The sequence below is a fragment of the Acipenser ruthenus genome, chromosome 31 (genome assembly GCF_902713425.1).
Source record: "Acipenser ruthenus chromosome 31, fAciRut3.2 maternal haplotype, whole genome shotgun sequence".
Classification (NCBI taxonomy): domain Eukaryota; kingdom Metazoa; phylum Chordata; class Actinopteri; order Acipenseriformes; family Acipenseridae; genus Acipenser; species Acipenser ruthenus.
The window spans coordinates 3597622-3620067 of NC_081219.1; the positions used below are offsets into that span (position 1 = coordinate 3597622).

Sequence of the window (22446 nt, forward strand, 5' to 3'; positions counted from 1 at the left end):
GTGACCCTGGAGCAGGGAGGAGAGGTCAGAGTCTGAGTGGGGAGAGAAGGTGGAGAAGGAGGGTGAGTTAGTAGGGGATGCAGTGGGTGTAGGGGTTGGAGCAGGAGGTGGTGCGGGGGAGGGAGAGGTGTTAAAGAGTTTGCGGATATCTGAGATAGGGAGGTGGGAATTGCAGAGTACACTGTGGAATTCCATGTTGGGTTAAATAGAAGAATGTTAACAATCCTGCAGTATCTCTATGCTTCTGTGTACTGTTCAGGTGTTTCTCCATAGAGATGCACATTATCCATAGACGTGTACATTTGAGGTATGGGTGAACTGATCCAAGGAGACCAGTGCACTCAGATGAGTCCTCGCTCCCCTCTCTCTTAATGGTGAGGTTGTATAAATCTAACAGGTCAGGACCAACTGAAATATTGTTCTTGTGTTTCTACTTGTTAGCCATGACCTCTTTGGCATGGGATAAGTATTATACTGTGCTCTCTCATTATTTCACTGCCCTCAATATTTAACATGTTATATGTATTTTTATGTCAAATAATGAGGGAACATGCATGTATCCTCTTGTGACTGTACTAAATAAAATACATTCTATAGGCACCTGTGTTCACAAGAACAGGTAACATTGAAGAGATAGCAAAGGTTAATATCATCTCCAGGGAACTGGGCAACTGCTGTACATGCTTTATTATTTACACTCAGAAGAATAAAATGCTTTGGGTGGCATCATTATTTTATTGTTTTGCTACACTGGAATCTTGCTTTTGGGATTGTACTGCCATTTAGACAGGACAATCTTCTTTGGGTCTAAGGTACTGTATCCCCCCCAGGTAGCCCCCTTCAAGGGTTCCTCTGCCTGATTCATGTCAACATCCCCTGACAGGCTTATCAATTAATCACTACCCGCAAGGCTGGCTCCTGTGTTTTGTCTCCAGTCTGACATGTACCTGCCATATTCAGGAAAACACATTTCATATTACTGGTACAACTCAGGATTACAGATATGAGCTGCACTTGCTGTGGGGTTTCTGCCTGTCACATTACGGAGGTGGATTGGACAGGGGTCCTTCATTGAGCAGCTTTTCACCTGTGCTGTCTGTACTGACTAAAGCTGACAACACTCTAAGCAAAAGAGACTGTTAGAAAGGTATTCTGCTTGAAATATCTCTCTGTTCAAATGTAGATGATGATGATGGTGATGATGATGATGATTATTATTATTATTAGTATTATTATTATTAGTATTATTATTATTTAGCAGATACTTTTATCCAAATCGATTTACAGAAGTTAAACACAATATAAAAGTGTATGTTACAGATTAATGTGTTGAAGAACAGGACTTTTCACTGTTCTTCAGCCAGAAAGACAAGTTTCCCTGTGAAACTAATCCAGTGATAGACAGGAGGACCACAGGGACAGACCGTTCTTCACCTTCAAAATGACCAATTTGAATTGTAAAAACAATAAGACTTTACATAGAGGACATATTGATAATTTAAGCTAAAAAGGCAAATGAATGTTATTTTGTAATCATTTTTTATAAATTAATTTCCTGTGGGTCCACAGCCAAGACTGGCAGCTTGGCGCTAACAGGATTGTAACCACGTTGGCATGACTCGCCCTGTACTCCACGCTTTAGTGCTTTTACTAGATGACCAAAGGGGAACCCAACAAATAGATGCCAGTCAGAGAGATCTAAAAGCCAGCCTCATTGCTGGTCCACTTACCAGGGGGACACTAAGCTAGGTCTGCACCTAAGCAACCCTGCTCTACCGTGAACAAAACAGCTGCTGCAATAAAAACCACCCCACACAAGAGAGCAACTACTTTAACTTCCAGAGTGGCTCTGCATCACAATTCAATTGCAGTCTGATACCCTGTGGCAAAGTGGTAACGACGTGCAGGTGAATGCAATGCAGAATAATCACACAGACAACGTTGGTACAGGTGCAAGGGTGTTTATTTAATTTAATAAATGTCCAGAGCCTTAAGGCAAACCTGCAAATAATAATAGTGATGGAAGTGATACAGCGGCGTGTATCACTTCTATTTGTAATCCACGGGTTTGACCCGTAACCCCAAAAGTCCCGTTCAGACACCCACACAAAACACAAACACAAAGACAGTGCGTGATTCAAGTGCTAATGGTGCAAACAAAAGACAGTTCCTGTAGTGGAAAAAGGTGAGTGGTGAAGTCCGGGTTTCTCGCTGGCCTGCGGCTGCAGCTCCGGATCGTGCTCAGTAATCTTTAGTGAAACAACACACAAGACACACAGTGTTAAGACACAGACACGAAACACTCACGGTTTATTTTCACAAGACGGGCTCCTTCTCGGTTATTTAATTTAACCATATGCAAAGGAACAGATCACTCAAGCCATGCCCCCTATTTATACCCTCGCCCATGACCCCGAGGTTAACGAGCGCATCCGCTCCTCCAGTCCTCGGATGCCACGCCGCTTACCGTCTGGGTCACTGAGCTCGGGTGCCATAGCTCCGCCCCTTTCCAAACTGACCGACTTCCATCTACCCTACGGAATAAATTGTCGTGCCATTTCATTAAGGGTACTCTGTTCCTCGTGCACCGTGCCCTCACAGGTCGAGAGGGAGATCTAACACTAAGACTCATTCGATCTCTGTCACATATCCCACCGCTCAGAGTGGAGCCGAAGGAACACTCGGCTAAACCTACCTTTCCCATTACTCCCCCTTCCCGGGAAAAATAATCCGCATTTTGGTGGTCTTTCCCCGCACGGTGTACCATATGGTACATGAAGGGCTGCAATGCCAGATACCACCGAGTTATCCGGGCATTGCTGTCCTTCATTGTGCTTAACCACTTGAGTGGGGCGTGGTCAGTGACAAGATCAAATGAGTGTCCCAGCAGGTAGTATCTTAAAGAGTGAGTAGCCCATTTAATGGCCAAACACTCTTTTTCGACGACGGAGTAGTTGCGCTCCCGAGGGAGCATTTTTTTACTTATGTACAGAACAGGGTGTTCTACTCCGCCTACCATTTGAGACAGGACTGCACCCAAACCGACATCCGAAGCATCGGTGTGGAGGATGAATCTCTTAGTGAAGTCTGGAGTGATGAGAGCAGGGGCCTGGCAAAGTCTCTGCTTAACAGTATTAAACGCCCCCTGACATTCTTCTGACCATTTAATTGAATTTGGTGCGCTCTTTTTGGTGAGGTCAACTAAGGGATTAACCACTGTGGCATACTCGGGGATAAAGCGGCGGTAATAACCGGCTAACTCCAGTAGCGACCTCACTTGAGCCTTGGTTTTGGGGATTGCCGCGTCTACCAAGGCCTGGACCTTGGAGACAACGGGTTTCACCCTGCCATTCCCCATTACAAATCCCAAATATTGTGTTTCTTTTTTGGCAAACGCACATTTTCGCAAGTTAGCTGTCAGCCGTGCTGCCCTTAGAGACTGAAGGACGACTGTGATCCTAGCCAAATGCTCTCGCCAGGTGGAGCTGTAAATGACCACATCATCAATATACGCTGCCGCATATTCACGATGTGGGTGTAAAACCTGGTCCATCAGTCTCTGAAAGGCAGCAGGCGCACCATGTAACCCAAACGGCATGGTTGTAAAATGAAACAGCCCCTCTGGTGTTGAAAATGCGGTTTTCTCTCTAGAACTACGAGTTAACGGGATCTGCCAATATCCCTTCGTCAGATCCAGAGTGGTGATAAACCTCGCCGTCCCCAGTCTATCTAGAAGTTCGTCGACCCGAGGCATGGGATACGCATCAAACTTGGCAATAGCGTTTACCTTGCGGAAATCAACGCAGAAGCGGTTGGTGCCGTCCTTTTTGGCCACTATCACAATTGGACTGCACCACTCGCTCCTGGAAGGCTCAATCACCCCAAGTTCGAGCATGTCCCATACCTCTTTGCGAACGCCACTCCGTCGACTTTCCGGGATCCGGTAAGGTCTCTCTCGCACTGTGACACCTGGGGGAGAGATAATGTCATATTCAGCAAGGTTAGTTCTACCGGGCGTGTTAGAAAAAACATCGCTAAATTCCTCAATTAACCTGCGTAGTTCACGTTGCTGATCAGGAAGTAACTGTTCCCCCATCGAAATGTTCTTTGTGCCAGAGGATTCTAGCTCGGGCCCTAAATCATCCTCTATATTGCCTGGGGCTATGAATAAAACCTCTCTTGCCTGCCAGGGCTTTAATAAATGTATGTGATAAATTTCTTTTTTATTACGGCGATCAGGCTGTCTAATTTCGTAATTCACCTTTCCTATAGCCCGAATCACCTCATATGGCCCTTGCCATTTAGCACATAGTTTGGATTCCGATGAGGGAAGTAGCAGCATTACCTTGTCTCCAGGCCGAAAAGTTCGGATTAATGCATTTTGATTGTAATGCTGCTGTTGTCGATGCTGAGCCGATCTGAGATTGTCTTGGGCCAAACGACCGACCAAATCTAGGCGATCTCTAAGTAGGAGCACATGCTGCACTACATTTTTGGACGAGCCTTTGTGCTCCTCCCACCCCTCTCTCAACAGATCGAGAATGCCGCGAGGCTGTCGGCCGTACAAGAGCTTGAAGGGGGAGAACCCTGTCGAACTCTGCGGCACCTCTCTCACTGCAAAAAGGAGGTAGGGAAGAAGCGATGCCCAATGTTTTTGCTCTTGATTCACAAATCGTCTCAGCATCGCCTTTAGAGTCTGATTGAAACGTTCCACCAATCCGTCCGTCTGTGGATGATAAACCGACGTTCTGATGGGACGTATTTTTAGTAATTTATATACCTGCTGTAGCGTATTTGACAAGAAATTAGTTCCATGATCAGTCAATATCTCATTGGGGATCCCTACTCTTGCCATAATCTGCACTAGTTCTTTGGCTATCGCAGCAGCACTATTGGACCTCAGTGGAACTGCCTCCGGGTATCGCGTTGCGTAATCTACCACCACTAAGATATGCGTATACCCGGAGTCAGAAGGTAGCAAAGGGCCGACTATGTCCACTGCGATGCGTTCAAAGGGGGTGGAAATAATCGGCAGTGGGACCAAAGGGGCGGGGCGCACTCGACCCGGCGCTACTCGCTGGCAGTCTGGGCATGTGGCTACATATTTCGACACTTCCTTATAAAGACCTGGCCAAAAGAATCGAGCCAATATCCGTTCCCTTGTCTTGTCAACTCCGAGGTGCCCCGCAAAAGGGATATCATGCGCCAGCCTCATGACCTCCAGTCGACAAGACGGGGGAACCAATAATTGTGTTACAGGATGTCCTGTGCCCGCGGCCAGGTTTACCCTATATAGTAATTGCCCCTTGATAATGAAGTGTGGAAATACTAGTGCCCCAGCGCCTTCAACATCCTTACCTTCAATGGACCGGACCTGTCCCCAAATGTGCACCAGTGATGGGTCATTTTTCTGCTTCCACACTAGGTTCACATTTGAGTGCCACATGTCCGGTATATTGAGCGGGTGGGAGTAACCTCTGCCCTTGATGGCCCAGTAACCTCGCCCTCTCGGTCACACTGCGTTCCGACCCCCTTTGACTGACGTTTTTCACCGTTATAACAGGCTCCCACCAGCCCCCAGCCTTGTCTCATTAACGCTCCCTCCCATTTCCGCAGCCTTCTCTCTTTGTTTGTTTTTTTCGGCCGGAACAGAGGAGAGAACATTTCCGCTTGAAAGGGAAAAACATTACCAATCATTTCCCCTTCTACTTTTTCTGCCACATTTGCGTGTATGGCCGGGACTGCCCTTAATTTCAACAAATCTTTATAGTTGGGCCAGTCCCGACCCAGAATAACGGGATGTGGTAGCCTTTCCGCTACCCCAACTACCAGGTAACGTTTAATCGGACCGACCGATAAATATGCTTTTACTCTGGGGTATGTTGCCGTGTCTCCATGGATACAGGAGATCGCCACCTGACCTTGTGGCTGCCACACCATACCGCCTAAGAGAGATGCTCTAATTAAGGTCTGACCACACCCTGTGTCCACTAATGCATGGGTTTTCACATTTCCAAAAATCACCTTAACAATACAAGGCCCCTCCCGACCATTTTTCCCTCGCTTACCCGCTTCAGATGCCAGATTACAGACGGCCACGTCACACTCCATCGCAGATGGGCATGACCTAGCCTGATGTCCCGGCTGGCGGCACCTAAAACAGGTAGGGGGAAAGGAGGGCACAGTATTAAATGGTCTGTCCCGCTGCTGGTATGGCAACGGGGCAGGGGCAGCACCTCTACCCCAGGTGGGGGCCAACCTTGGTCTCCATGAAGAGGAGGCAAGGTCGCCCATTGGGGTCGGTGCTCTCGGAGGTCGTTGAACCGGTCCCGGTGGTGGGGCTGGTGGAGCAGAGAGAGGAGGTGGGGCTCGGCCGCTCCGTTGAAGTGGCGGGGTGAGTAGCCCAGTCTGGGCGGATACCAGGGAGTCCTCGAAGTCCTCGGCGAGCTTGACTGCCTGTTCCAGGGTGTCGGGGTTGTGGCGCCGTATCCATCCTTGGGTCTCGGCGCCGACCACATGACAAAACTGCTCAATAACGATGGCCTCCCCCATCTGGGCAGTTGTTTTTAGCGCCGGGGTGAGCCAGTGTATCATGTGGTCACAGAGCTTCTGTGCGACCACCCTGGGGCGTACGTTCGGGGACCTCCTGTACTCCCTGAACCTCACTCGGTGCGTTTCCTCCGTAATGTTAAGACGGCGGAGAATAGCCAGTTTTACCAGGTCATATTGAGCGGCGTCGTCATCCCCCATCGCCTGGTAGGCTGCCTGCGCTTCCCCAATCAGGCAGGGTCCCAGCTGGCTTGCCCAGAACTGTCGGGGCCATGACGCGGTGGTAGCCAGCCGCTCAAATGCCACCAGGTATGCTTCTGGATCATCTTCCGCCGTCATTTTGTGCGTCCTCGCTTTGGGCGCTACGAAGCTGCGTTCCGCTGATGCTGTGAGAGGTATTGCCAGCCCGACCCTCTCGATCAGCGCGGTGTACCTCTCCTCTCTCCGTCTTTCCTCCACCTCCCGTCTGCTGTCCAGCTGCTCCAGCAGCGCCGACAGTGTTGCGTAATCCATATCCGACTCCTGACAACCACGTGTGGCAAAGTGGTAATGACGTGCAGGTGAATGCAATGCAGAATAATCACACAGACAACGTTGGTACAGGTGCAAGGGTGTTTATTTAATTTAATAAATGTCCAGAGCCTTAAGGCAAACCTGCAAATAATAATAGTGCTGGAAGTGATACAGCGGCGTGTATCACTTCTATTTGTAATCCACGGGTTTGACCTGTAACCCCAAAAGTCCCGTTCAGACACCCACACAAAACACAAACACAAAGACAGTGCGTGATTCAAGTGCTAATGGTGCAAACAAAAGACAGTTCCTGTAGTGGAAAAAGGTGAGTGGTGAAGTCCGGGTTTCTCGCTGGCCTGCGGCTGCAGCTCCGGATCGTGCTCAGTAATCTTTAGTGAAACAACACACAAGACACACAGTGTTAAGACACAGACACGAAACACTCACGGTTTATTTTCACAAGACGGGCTCCTTCTCGGTTATTTAATTTAACCATATGCAAAGGAACAGATCACTCAAGCCATGCCCCCTATTTATACCCTCGCCCATGACCCCGAGGTTAACGAGCGCATCCGCTCCTCCAGTCCTCGGATGCCACGCCGCTTACCGTCTGGGTCACTGAGCTCGGGTGCCATAGCTCCGCCCCTTTCCAAACTGACCGACTTCCATCTACCCTACGGAATAAATTGTCGTGCCATTTCATTAAGGGTACTCTGTTCCTCGTGCACCGTGCCCTCACAGGTCGAGAGGGCGATCTAACACTAAGACTCATTCGATCTCTGTCACATACCCATACGCAATATCAGTGGGGGTGGGGTTACTGCAGGGATCCTGTATAACGCCAGTATAAGAATTATTTCTAGCTAGAAACTTAATTTCCATTAGTCAAAAATGCACTATAAAAATACACTCTACTGCTTTACAGATTGAAAGAATATCTAACTGCCTTTACAGATAACATATCAAATAAATCAATACATCATTCAAAAATGATTAATCAAAATGTGTGAATAATTTCAATAAAATGAACTCGTCGAATGCCACCCCAGGCTAATATCATTCTGTATTTAGCAAACTCTTTCATTTTGATGGTTTACAGGAATGCTTTAGATTAGAGGTTTTAAATGGGATTTCACATCAAAGAGGCACACCTACACCCACAGAGGGGTGAGCAGTCAGCAAAGACACACCCACACACCCACAGAGGGGTGAGCAGTCAGCAAAGACACACCCACAGACCCACAGAGGGGTTAGCCATCAGCAAAGAGGCACACACACCCACAGAGGGGTGAGCAGTCAGCAAAGACACACCCACACACCCACAGAGGGGTGAGCAGTCAGCAAAGACACACCCACACACCCACAGAGGGGTGAGCAGTCAGCAAAGACACACCCACACACCCACAGAGGGGTGAGCAGTCAGCAAAGAGGCCCACACACCCACAGAGGGGTGAGCAGTCAGCAAAGACACACACCCACAGAGGGGTGAGCAGTCAGCAAAGACACACCCACACACCCACAGAGGGGTGAGCAGTCAGCAAAGACACACCCACACACCCACAGAGGGGTGAGCAGTCAGCAAAGACACACACCCACAGAGGGGTGAGCAGTCAGCAAAGACACACCCACACACCCACAGAGGGGTGAGCAGTCAGCAAAGACACACACACCCACAGAGGGGTGAGCAGTCAGCAAAGACACACCCACAGAGGGCTGAGCAGTCAGCAAAGAGGTACACACAACCACAGAGGGGTGAGCAGTCAGCAAAGAGGCACACACACCTATAGAGGGGTGAGCAGTCAGCAAAGACACACCCACACCCACAGAGGGGTGAGCAGTCAGCAAAGACATACACACACACCCACAGAGGGGTGAGCAGTCAGCAAAGAGGCCCACACACCCACAGAGAGGTGAGCAGTCAGCAAAGAGGCACACCCACAGAGGGGTGAGCAGTCAGCAAAGATTTTTTGTCTTGGCCATCGTCACTGTAGACAATATCCTGATGCAGATCTGTGCCCTCTCCCTGGCTGGATTGCTTTGGCCCTGGTGTTGCTTGTGGCTGGATTGCTTTGGCCCTGGTGTTGCTTGTGGCTTGATTGCTTTGGCCCTGGTGTTGCTTGTGGCTGGATTGCTTTGGCCCTGGTGTTGCTTGTGGCTTGATTGCTTTGGCCCTGGTGTTGCTTGTGGCTGGATTGCTTTGGCCCTGGTGTTGCTTGTTTGGATGTTGTGTGATATCTATTTCTTAACATAAGATTTGCAATGTGCTTACAGAAGATCATGAAGTGTTTGTTTGTCTCAGTAAGAGGATTGTGTTTAGATTGGTTTAGATCATTTCTGATATGGTAAGCAAGGCACTGGCACACCCCCTCCAGACGTACCATGCATTCAAATAGAACTCCCATTTACAAATTCTAGAAAAATATACAGTCGTATGATGATGGTATGATGACACCACAATTCTAGAAAAAGAAAGCTAAATTCTGGGTTACAAAAGGTATTGTAAACATTGTAAACTGCCAATTGAGAAAAATAAAAACCAGTCATGCAGGGCCAAGAAAGACTTTTGTTCTGCCACTCCCGATGTTAAAGGATCTGTTCAGATAATGTGCTTTTGACCATGCTTGCTGTGAAACCCATCAGAAAGAATGGATCACTATGAACTGAAAGCAGTTCAAAGCGGTGCACTGGTACTGTACTATAAACTAAGGGATTGCCAAGTTATTGCATTACCCATTGAGCTCATTCAGGCTGTAGAAAAATCAAAGCTGCTATCTGGAACCAGTGCACGCTCTATGTAAACATTTCAGGTCCACAGTGCCAACAAAGAGGTGTGTGGGGAGTTGTTGAAGTTCTCTCTTCTAATAAAGCTGTCAGAATAATTCATTTGCCAGTGCAGAGGAGTAGCAGGATGCCTGGGATCTGTTTATCTTACCAAGGGTGTTTGCAGAGTTACCTAGAAGAAACAAATGAGCACATTTTAAAGGGTTGTGTCTGTAATAACTCAGATTTTTTTAAAGGAGGCTGAAGGATCCTTGGGTAGTATTTTGAAGCAAGAGCAATTTGTTCGAAGGGAATAAAACATTGTAAATCCATATGAACTCAAACGGTAATTTTGCACATATTATTGTCTTTGGAAGAAATTATTACAGTGTGAATTGTAGGCCTGAGTGACCTCCCATGCATGAAATACAGACAGAATTGACATATAATCTGGTGCTGGTTTTGTTTTAAAGCTCTCAAATATGACTGTCTATTCATTATATAAAAATTGATATGAAATACAAGATAAAAAAAAAGTTGTGTGAATCTGTGACCTTTGACCTCACCCAGGTCAAATCATTCAACCTTGGATTTTTGACAGGTTTTTGATAGATTGTAGCCTAGACCCTTATCTGCATTTCCTGCATGTTTCATTGTGTGTCTGCCATTGGTTGAGGCACAGCACAGAGTTGAATGCAGTGTCAGGTGAATCTTTTATGTGAAGCGATTACACACTGAATACAATTAAACAAATATATTTATTTGCAATCGAGTATACTCTCCTCTCCTGTTAAATTGAAGCTGTGGTGAACTGGTGCAGCTGTAACAGCTATTAATATATTAATTAATTAAGCAAGGTGCCCTATTTACATAATTGGCTTAAACAAACAAATACAGGTGAATTAAATATAAATTAATACTGAATTGTGCACGTTTAATTTTGTCCCTACCAGTGGTACTTCTGTCAGCGCATGTTTGACATTTTATGTGATGCTTCTCCAGGAGATGTTCAAATCCAATGAATCCAATGAGCCTGGCAAATAAAACGTATTGTTAGAAGTGGTGGAAATGTAGATATTTCATTTTCAGGTCTCTGTCCTTCTATTTCTGCATGCAACACAATTTACCACTCGCCTATGCTTAAGTTGCCCTTTCCCTTCGTAGCCACTCTGACAAGGGTTTTGATGCTTTGGCATCTCCTTGTCTCTCAGGGTGTATGTCCTTCCTGTTGCAGTTGTTGGCTCCACTGATGTCAGCACATCCCCCATGTCTACAATAAAGTGATCTGGACGGCGTGGGAAACAGAATGATGGTGCTGGTCCATTCGGGTGCAGGAAGTTAATTTCAGCCTCCTGTTTCCTCTGATCAGCAGATACCACCAGTGACTGTCATACTGAACAGTAACACATCCTTCAACTGTGATTGATTCTTCTCTTTGTGTTGTTGACTGGGAGAACTCTCGTACAAGGAGTTTTGGTTTGGAAACTGGTTGAAAGAAGTGGAGAAGCCGTGTGTCAGACACAGTTTTTAACTTGAGGCATTGTCTTTTGCAAACCTGTACAATTGGTGTGGAGTCTGGATCTGGTCATGGTATGGACGCTGCAAACTGGCTTTTGTTGCCATTTGTTTAATGGTTCCTCCTACACCATCACAGGGTCCTTTACCATGAGATGTTGCAAAGAAGTTCCACTCTGCTTCTACTCCAAAATCTTCCAAGTGCTGGCAAATGTTGAGGACATTTTTACAGTTCTTATATTGCACTGCACACCTGTCAGAGAAGTAATAGATTTTTCTCAGGCGCCTCCCAAATTTGTTCTCCAAGAACCTCAAAAGATGCTTGTGAAAGAGATAAACAGTGACTGTGTCATGAGTCATGCATTCTGATATTGCAACATATGAGATGTGCTGAGAATTCCCATCTTTGTCGTGCCAATAGTAAATAAAAGAATGTATGGTTGCCTGAGAGTTGTTCCAATGGTGTGACTGTGCTTCATCTTGCATGACGAAAGTGAAGCTTTCTGCAAAATCACCAACAACTAGGAATTCATTTTCTTGAAGTTCATCACTAAGCTGTTGATAATATGCAATCTGCATCTTTGCTATGAAATCATGTCGACGAAGACATGATGGCTTGTGAAATTCTCTATGAAATTATCAACAGGTTCATTGATTGTCTGAAGGGTGGATCTGTCAGTTGTAGTCCACTTCTGATACTCCACTGCATCCACCAGGCTATCTTGAAAGAGCATTTGTATTTGACTCTTGAAATCGCCACTTTCCTAAGTGGCAATCGATGTTAGGTGGGGAACACATGAGATAAGACAAGCAATGCCGATAGTGATTCAAAGACACCTCTGTACTGGCACTCAGTTGTGGAAGAACAAATGCACATCAGTTTTACATTCTGGTGTGTTGTGCAGACACACACAGCATGTGTACTGCTACTGCCTGCCAATACACTCTCCTTTGGTTTCAGCTCTGCACATTTGGAGAAGCCAATCTTAATGTCAGGATGCTGTAATCTGAAGAAACGACAGGCCTCTGAAAGATTGCAGAAAACAAGCCATTTGTGTTGGTGCTCCCTCCTTCCTGACACTTTATTGTAAACAGAAACAAAATCTTTCTTTCCGGCCATGAGTCTACTAACATTGTCCCTCCTTGTAGAACAATTTTACTATTTGAGCAATCTCCTCTGTTAGCGTTCTCCCCCCAATTTTTGGATTTGGATCCAATAACATCCCTTCTCTTCCTGTAAAGCCTTGGCTGTCCTGGACATGTGGTAGGTAGCACCAAACTCAGCAGGAGTCCACCGTATAGACCAAGACATTGGGACAGCTGTCAAAATATGAACTTGCTGACTCCGACTGATATTTGAATGACATTTTTCCTTCAGCTGGTCCATCATCTCTTGATATGCCTGAGCCTGCTCCTTGATTGTTTCACGGTCTTCCACTTCTGTTTGTGGGAAAATCTTTCTTAGCTTTCTCTTCATTGCTTCTCCAACCTTCTTTACCTTCTGAGCTGCATATACCTTTTGTGACAATTTCCTTCTCTTCAGTGGAGATTCTTGTATTGCCTCCAAGGCCTTGTTTATTTGTGAAATCTCATTTTACTTTTCAGCTTTGAAAATGTTGTTGTTTTCAGGTTGTTTGTCTTGAACAGCATGAGGGCTGGATTCTCTGGAACTCGACTCCTCAGGGTCACTTTGTGTTGAAGGTGATGTTTGGTCTTGGTCAGGAGGACGATGGGCTAGCAACTTCATACAAGGGTAACATAACTTCTGGCCACACACAAAGTTCAGCTTCTGGTGGTCCTTGATCAGCTTCTTTGTTAAGGTGCGACCTTTAGTGCGGCACACTCCACGATGCTTTGCAAATGCCTTTAACGCCAAGAAAGTCTTTGGAAGTACTTGCCATTTATGCAACAAATTGTCTTCAATATTAAATATTAAAAAAGACTGCAAAACTGCAAGAATTTTAGCTACAAACATTTAATGCCAAGAATGTTAAACTGATAAGTATAATATATAAATGTTCTTTTGGAAGAGTACCAGGTTTAAGGACACACCTTAGTTGAGTTATAGTTGGGTGTTCTTGTTTTTCACTTTATAATGGGCATATTTCAGTATTGATCTGTATTTAATTCACCTGTGCTACTTTAGTCACTGTTTAATTAATTAACGTGAATCTGTTACAGCTGCACCAGTTCAGTGCAGCTTCAGTTTAACAGGTAAGTATACTCGATTACAACAAAATGTTTGTGTTTAATTGTAATACGTGTGTAGTCACTTCACTTAGAAGATTCACCTGACACTCTGCATTCAACTCTGTGCTGTGCCTCAACCAACTGCAGGCACAAAATGAAACTTGCAGGAAATGTAGGTAAGGTCTAGGCTCAAACTTATCAAACACTGACAAAAATCCAAGGTTACACGATTTGACCTGGGTGAGGTCAAAGGTCACAGAATCACACAACTTTTTTTTTTTTATCTTGCACTACACAGAATCATCCATAGAATGAGAAGGTAGTGCTATTAGAGATCTTTAAAACAACAACAAAATTACCTTTCTGTGTCAATCTGGAGGAAGTTATGACCATGGAAAGGTTGGGTGGGGGGTCCAAAATGAGTCAACTTTGATGAGCTGTATCTCATGAACGGGGTGTCACTAAGGCCTGCAATTTACACTGTAACCACTTCTCCCAAAGGCAAACATGCATGGACATTTTTATCCAAATCAAAGGAGGATCATGTGGAATGACCCTATAATAGTAGCAAGGAATAACTTGGTTACTGGAAGGAGCAGTTATGGGGGAGTTAGGGTTTTATTGACTAAGTACTTACAGTAGTTGTTTAGTTTTAATTTTCTGGAATTAATAGGTGTTTATTCTCCTTGGAGTTCTTTAAAGACTTTAGTAAACACTTTGAAATATTAAGTCAAGCAGGCAAAATATTGTGGTTAATGCCTTCGGCCGCACAATAACTTCACGTGTGTGTGCGTGTGTGCGTGTGTGTGTGTGTGTGTTTAAGGGTATATTTGGCTCTCCTGTACAGCTATGGTCAAAAGTGTTGCATCACCCTACAGAATGAAACCTGCTGAATAATGTTACTTTAACATATTGAATTTGTAGTTTTCCATATACTTAATGAAAAACTGATAAACTGAAGAATGTGACATTTCGAAATCTAACATGTAATGTTTTTGTAGTTTCTTTGATTATATGATCAATAAAATATTTGAATTATGTTCATAAGTTTTTGTTTTGTTTTGTTTTTAATGATGTCTCAATCCTAAAATTGTAGGTGATGCAAAACTTTTGGCCATAGCTGTCTAGTACAGTACATTACATAGCAGGACTGCTGTGTTGGATTGTACAGGGATTGCTGGAGCTCACATGCCAAGTCTTATGTATGATTTGAAGGGTTTCTCAATGGTTTTCATAATCCCCTGAAATATTTCCGCACTTGAATGACCCGGCCTGCACAGCATCTCTTCCGCTCCATTTCTTCTTCAAATGCCTTTATGAATTGTAAGATTATTTTTTATTTCATTTTTCATTATTCAGATTAACTAGACTATATTGAAGTGCAAAAGAGATCATAAGTTTTGAAAACAGTTCAAACATTTATATTTTCTTTTTCAGAGAGCTTCAATTAGTCTAGAAGTCTTTCTCAATGTCTTCAAATTCACCTTTTAAATACAGACAGTACTGTTCAATAAAGCAACTCCAAAGTGTCGTCTGAGCTGGTACAATTTGTGAGCTTTCTGTGTGCAGTATACAGCAAACATTGACAATGTAAACAAAAGAAATTATCATGTTTGCATTTTGAGCTACAACAGAGCTTACTCATGGTATTAATACCCATTGTAGCTGTAGTTCAGAGAATGGCTGCTTAGTTGAGAGGGAAAGAGTGGCCAATTGTGTGAGCTAAAATGACCTGAGGTAACCTAACCAAACCAGTAAGTCAACAATGTCTGGTTTCTGATGAAGCAGAGTGCACAGAAGGCTTAACTATTGAAGAATCTAGTAACCATTCACCCAGCAATTATAAAACTGTCGCAGTCTGCAGCTTTACATTTTTCACCTTTTCTTTTTTTTCTTTTCTTTTCTTCCAGGAGTGGGCTGCGAGACCAACATTGACGAATGTGAAAGCAACCCCTGTGCGAACGGGGGCCAGTGTGAAGACAGCATCGACGACTATACCTGCCTGTGCCCTGCAGCAGGACAAGACGCCACCCCCTGGGGAGGCAAAAACTGTGACACTCAGTTGGTGGGCTGCCAGGAGAACGACTGTCAAAACGGAGCGACATGCCACCCAATCTACCAGAGCGGCACTCACAAATACTCCTGCCACTGCCCCCCGGGTTTCTATGATGACCACTGCAACACCTCAACCACATTTTCCTTCACATCATCAGGCTACATTCTCATAGAGGTTCCGCTGAGAAACAGAACCAAGAGGGGCGTGGGCACCACCGGAGCCAGCATCAGCCTCCGATTCAGGACCACCTTACCTGATAGGATTATATTTTACAGGGGGGACGACTCAGACTACATGTACCTGGAGATCATCGAGGGCCTACTTCATGCTAGGGCAGTGCTAGGGGGCTCTCACGTCAATACATCTCTGCCTGGAAAAGTAAACAATGGCCAGTGGCAGGAAATCAGTGTGATTTTGAAAGATGGTTTAGTGCTGGCCCATACAAACTGTGAGGATGGAGACTGCACAAAGACCCAGGAGGGCTCTGAACTGCTCCGTAATATTCCAGAGTCCTTCAAGATGGTCTCTGTTGGTGGGGTCCGGTCTGAGTCCTTACTCAACAACACTGAAAGCAGGATGAATTTCATTGGCTGCATAGAGGACCTCCTTATTGATTCCCACCCCGTGCTTCCTCAGATGATTTCTGAGAGCATGACGGAGGGATTGCAGCTCGGCTGCAGCAAGCCAGAGTGGTGCGAGCCCAACCCGTGCTCAGAACAGGGCAGCTGTGTGGATCTGTGGACCAGCTCCAGATGCCACTGCTTCCGTCCTTTTCATGGGCCCAATTGTTCTAACGGTAAGACTCTTTTTTAAAGATTCTTCACTAAGGGCAGCATTCCAAAACTGAAAGAGTGTTTATCAGGAGCTTTCTAATTTAATAATTGTAAATGTGAAGGAATCCTTTGGATCCACCACTGTTAATTAATAATAATGAGGCTTTTTGTGTACCAAGATGATGAACATTATGAAAAATATTGAACAGTGCATGTTCGCTAGTATATTTGCTATAAACTACCCGCAACTATTAAACAAAAGGAAGAAGACCTGCAGTTGTAACTTTTTGTAGTTGCTATTTGCTGTAAAATGGAAAGGAAGGTCCTGTTTGTATGAGTAAAAGCTTGGCAGTGTTTAGATCCACCACCGTTTAGCTCACTAGAAACTGTACAACTGAGCTCCCAAGTGGCGCATCCGGTAAAGGCAATCCGCGTGGAGTGCAGGATGCGCCCTATAGCCTGGAGGTTGTTGGTTCGAGTCCAGGCTATTCCCCTGCTGACCGTAGACTGGCCAGGCGCCTGTGGGTCTGCCTGTAAGTTGTCCGGAGCTGCGTAGTCCTCTGACGCTGTAGCTCTGAGGTGGCTACATGACGGGCCTGCAGAGTGAAAAGAAGCTGACAGTACATGTTTCGGAGGACGCATGTGTTCATCTTCGTCTCTCCCAAGTCAGCGCAGCGGTGGCAGCGGTGAGCCGGGTTGAAATAAAAAATAATAATTGGGCTTTCCAAATTGGGGAGAAAATGAGAAAAAATAATTGCTGATTCCAAATTTTAAAAAAAGCACTGTACAAATTACAAACAGCTGAGGGCCACCAAGTTGATACTAAAACATGTTTATTTCCCAAACATTTCAAATTACAAATTTGTTCCCACTTTCCCGTTGGCAGTCCAGGCTTTATCGTGACTGCTACAGTGTGTATTTTACCATCTTATTCCAACAGAGTACACATCAGCAACCTTCAGCCAGGAAGACAGCACTAGTTCCGCCTCCTTTAACATCAGCAGCAGTCACGGCTCCAACTTCACAGTCTCATTTTTCCTGCGCACGCTGAAGCAAGAGGGCTTGATATTTCAACTGAGTAATGACACAGGCCCATACTTCACCCTCTATCTGAAGATGGGCAGGATCAACGTGCAGACCCTGTCGGACACCCCTGCAGTGGCGCCCATGTACTGTGCCAACGGAGAGAAGCAGCTGCTCACCGTGCAGTCCAGTGATGGCAGGGTCACGGTCGGACAGTCTCACCTGGATTATAAACTGACCCGGCTGCCTTCCGTCTCAGTCGAGGCTGGGGATGTAGCCCATGTCGGAGGCCTTTCTGTGGAAGAGGATGCATCTGCCTGGGGAGGGTATTTCAAGGGCTGTTTGCAGGACCTGCGGCTTGACAACTCGCTCCTGGAGTTCTTCCCTCTGGAGAATGGTAACTCCAGCACGACAAAAGACATGTACGGCTTCAGGAAGACTGTTAATGTCACGCAGGGTTGCCACAGCGATGACACCTGTCGGGTAAGAGCTTTCATACTGCACAGGAACTAAAAACAACTTTATTCCACACCCGTAACCTTAAAAACCCTCCTAAATTTTATGGTAAAATTTAAAAGAATTTAAGACAGGTTGACAAATGTGTTGTAGTCTAATTCAAATTTTCTGCTCTTCATGAATTTGAAGTTCTGTTCATTCACGCCACATTTAGTCCACATGTAGATTACTAAGAAGCCATGGGGAATTATTTCTACAATGGTAGGCAGAAGGAGTTAAACAAGTTTATTGGCCAGCTGCTTTACTGTGGAAAATAAAAATGTAAAAGCAGCAAGGCCAATGGCACAATCCGAGGCCTGCAACTCGGCACATTCCGTTTCCAAATCCCAGTTTAGACCCGAGCTTTTTGTCATTGCACCTCTTTGCATCTTTACCTGAAAAAAAAGAGAAAAGAAATAAGAAAGAAATGATGTCACCTACAGTTAGCCTTCCCCCTTCAAAATTCCAATGCCTCAGTACCTGTTAGATACACAAAGCTGTACTGAATACTATTGAATGACTAACCAATAGGAAATAAAGTAGGCACATCATATTAGGCACTGAATCTTGTAACCTGTCACATGATCGAATGTGCCATAAATAAGACCTTGCACAGTTAGCTCTAAGATTTCAAAGGGACATGATAGTTATCATCTGTTTCAAATCGCCATTGCTATGTTAATAACATGTTAATAATTCCATCACTGTCATGCTCTCTGAAGTCTGGACCCTGTGAGAATGGAGGCTCATGTCAAGTGACCTGGAACGACTTTGTCTGCTTGTGTCTTGCGAACTTCACCGGCAGGACGTGTGAAAGGAGAGTGTGGTGCAGCAGCAGCCCCTGTCCGCACCTCAGCCAGTGTGTGGATGTGCCTGGGGGCTACGAGTGTAAGTACCAAACACACAGCTTTGATATAAGTAACACTCCCGCGCTCCCCCTTCTCGTATATTGAATGGTTTGGTCCAGAATCAGCTCGTCTCACCATCCTATTGCAGCCGATTAAGAGTGAATGAAACTGAGGTTTTGAAACAGAAGTGCATCTGTTTGCAAAAAAAGATGTGTAAGGCCACAGGTACCCTTTATTTGCTTGTTGCAGTTGAGTTTTATCTTTTAAATAAATGTTTAGCTTATTTTATCTACATTATTTCTTATACATGGGTCTAAAACTAAGAACAGTTCAAATTATTACATCTAATTGTGAAACGCTGACACCTCAGCACAGCGTTGATACAGGTGCCCTTCACCTCTCTACATTATTCACACCTGTTATTCCAGACCAGACACAATATATTCAAACTTTTTTATTATTTATTTCTCAAGGGTTTCTTACGGTTATTGTATTCTTTGCTTATTTGTATGGGTTATACACATGTATATCTCCATATATTAAGGGGAGCAAAACAGTTAAATATTCTGCACGTGAAGTACGGAAGCAGTGCTCTCCCTGCCCAAGAGAAGTGGGGGAGCGGTGCTCTCCCTGCCCAAGAGAAGTGGGGGAGCTGTGCTCTCCCTGCCCAAGAGAAGTGGGGGAGCGGTGCTTACCCTGACCTAGAGAAGTGGGGGGGGGCGGGCGGTACTCCCCCGCGACCCCCCAGCACGACACCCCTGACTGGGATGCAACTTGCTAAATACTTTCTTTAGTAAGTTATTAATTATCTGTCTGACTGTCGGTCTATATAGCACTTTTACATATTTCTAGAGAACTGCAGATTCAGTTATTAAGAGTATTGCAATCAGTGTTTTATTAGTTAACTGTAACGATAACGAAAATGTCTATTAACGAACATAAATCATATCCATTAATTGTAACTATAACTAAAAAATAATGCAAAATGATAACGAAATAGTAACTAAAAAAAAAAAAACGGTGACAGTTACTAATTTGTTTTGAAAATGAGGCGCAAGAAGAAAACACTTTGAATATTGTGCACAATACCCTGACCGACGGCTGAAGTGTCCGCGGCAGGATGAACTGGGCCTATCTGACTTGCCTTCCAATGACTCTGCTGTGCTGAAGCAGGAGAGGGGTGGACCGCAGACTCTGAACAATAAGTGCAAGTTAGTTCTGTTCAACTAGCTCTAGTTTTGTTCTGTGCATATTATTTTTACCTGTAAATGTATGCTATATAAGTGTGTGTGTGTATACACTTTTATATGCTGCGGTTTATTTGAGACCATTTTAAATGTGTGTAGGATCTTTGTCTATACGTATAGCTCCGCTGTGCCTGCGACCAAACGTTATTTCAGTTAGAATGTTGGTAACCATGGTTTTGTTGCATGTTGAATATGATAAAGGGGTTTCATTAAATGAGACGTTTCTCAATGGCATAAAAAGTCTGTTTTTTAAAGCATAAAGGTCGATTTCACCCATTCTCTGCTTGAATGGAAAAATAAAGATAGAAAAAACACGGTAAATTATTTAATCAAAGTTAATCAAACAAAATGAATGCTATATTACTTGTATGGAATGAAAATGTATCTTGTGACAAAGCAGTTATCAGAATAAGTTTTTGTTTCAATATGGTCCATATTCATAAAGCAAAAGTAAGCATTTGAACTGCCTATAGGGACTGTTAAATTAGCACATGAAGGATGTATCTGGCACTACAACTTCTTTGTGTTGTTTTCCAATAAGGAAAAAAAATGGTCAATGCTTTATAAATACGGCCCTGCAGTATGTTTTCTCCAGGTCTCATGGAAAGCCTGTGAGCCAGGGACATTTTGTATCGTACAGAAAAATGCAAATGTTTTATTTTTATTTTTTATTTTTATTTTTTATTCACTGGGTACCATTGATTCAGATTAGTTGCTTATATATTTAACATTTCTATATGCCTTGTTTTCATCAGGCATTGAGGTTCTGCTTAAACATGAACAACTGCAAATTAAATGGTTTAATTATTTTCCCCAAGTTAGTTTAATGTAAAAAACTAAATATAGCTTGTAAATTGTTAAGTAAAAATCAAGCTGAAATAAACAGCCTGCTTTTTACTACTTGTTTCCAGCACACATAATCTATTTGACTGGTATTAAATTTTGTGGAGGGCTGTACAGCAAGACTTGGCTAGTAAATGGTAATCTCTGATCACTACGTGTTTGTGGTTTTCTATCCTAAGGAGTGTACTGTGAGGTGTAGAGCCTGGCATTACCCAAGTTATTTTTACCTCGACAGATTTCAAGGTCATCACCACTCTGTTAACTATAATAATGACTAAATAATAACTTCATATTTAGTTAACTGCAATAATAAGTATAACTAAAATTAAACTAATAACTACAACTGTCCTGTCTATCCGTCCATATTACTTTTTTATGTATCTTGAGAAGCACTTTTCCAATTCTGATGAAACTTGGTTTATTCTTTTCATAAATGAATGAGACTATTCAAGTCTGGGGTTATATGAAGGCACTTTGTTTGTCAAAGTTACATTTTCACAGTGCATACAGTGGTGTAGGTCTTGGTGTTTTTTTCATTGCTCTTAATTTGCAGGGGATGTATGTCACTGGCATGCTTGTTTCCTTTTCTTGTTTCAGGCAGAGCAAATGCAACATTTCAGGAAAACAACACTATTGAATATGCTGCCAACAAGTCTCTCAACTGGCCAGTAACAAGCATTTCCCTGGACGTGAGGACCAGAGATGGGAATGCGGTTCTTCTGCGAGCCACCAACCAAGTGGAACTTTTCTGCATTGGACTCCACAACTCCACACTGCTGGTCAAGCTGAGGACAGAGAACAGCGTGGAAATAGTCACCATACAGAGCGACTTCCCCATCACAGACGGCCTGTGGCATAAAATCATGGTTGGTATGATGGAACCGAAGCAGGGGTCATCGAGATGGGCCATCACGGTGGACGGGAAGCAGAACGGAACCAGCCTGGGCGAGGCTGGCAACCTCAACTTCCTCAACGAATCTACTGTGATGCTGGCTGAGAATTACACAGGCTGCCTCGGGACTGTGAGAGTGGGTGGAGTGTATCTCCCTTTCACCGAAGACCACACAGTACCGCAGCGGGAGCAGTTTATCAAGCGCAGTGGGGAAGAGATTCAAATCGGGTGCAGAGGAAACCCGGTCTGCACTCCAAACCCCTGTTATCATGAGGGAAAGTGTGAGGATATGTTTAACTTCTTTGAGTGCAGTTGTCCCCAGGGCTGGGGTGGGCTATATTGCCAGTCTAATATTGACGACTGCCAGTCCAGTCCCTGTCTCCATGGCAATTGTACTGACTTGCTGGCTGGCTACAAGTGCGACTGTTACCCAGGTTACACTGGGAGGGACTGTGAAACAAACATTGATGACTGTGCTGAAAACCTGTGTCAGAATGGAGGGGTGTGCTCTGATGGTATTGACACTTTCAGCTGTGCCTGCCCTCATCAGTTCACAGGTCCTCTATGCCAGTAAGTATTGTACTTTTCAAATCAATAGGTAGTATGTGTCAGTATAATGAGGTGCCTGAGAACTGGAGCTTGGTGAAATAATCACTGTTGTATTCAAGTTTATTCCAGCTTAAAACGGGAATCTAGAGCAGCTCAATTGTATCCTAATGGTCTAAAGCAGTCGTTCCCAACC

The 22446-nt window shown here is 44.5% G+C and overlaps 1 protein-coding gene across 2 annotated transcripts in view; it reads left to right on the top strand.

Annotated features, from left to right (window-relative positions):
* Positions 1 to 22446, top strand: part of LOC117396973 (protein crumbs homolog 2-like) — a 197460-nt gene that overhangs the window by 161219 nt on the left and 13795 nt on the right. For both annotated transcript variants that reach the window (XM_059005292.1, XM_059005293.1), the window contains 4 exons: positions 15438 to 16379; positions 17297 to 17862; positions 18597 to 18762; positions 21410 to 22274. In XM_059005292.1, the coding sequence (XP_058861275.1) occupies positions 15438 to 16379; positions 17297 to 17862; positions 18597 to 18762; positions 21410 to 22274 (2539 nt within the window). The remainder of the gene's footprint in view (positions 1 to 15437; positions 16380 to 17296; positions 17863 to 18596; positions 18763 to 21409; positions 22275 to 22446) is intronic.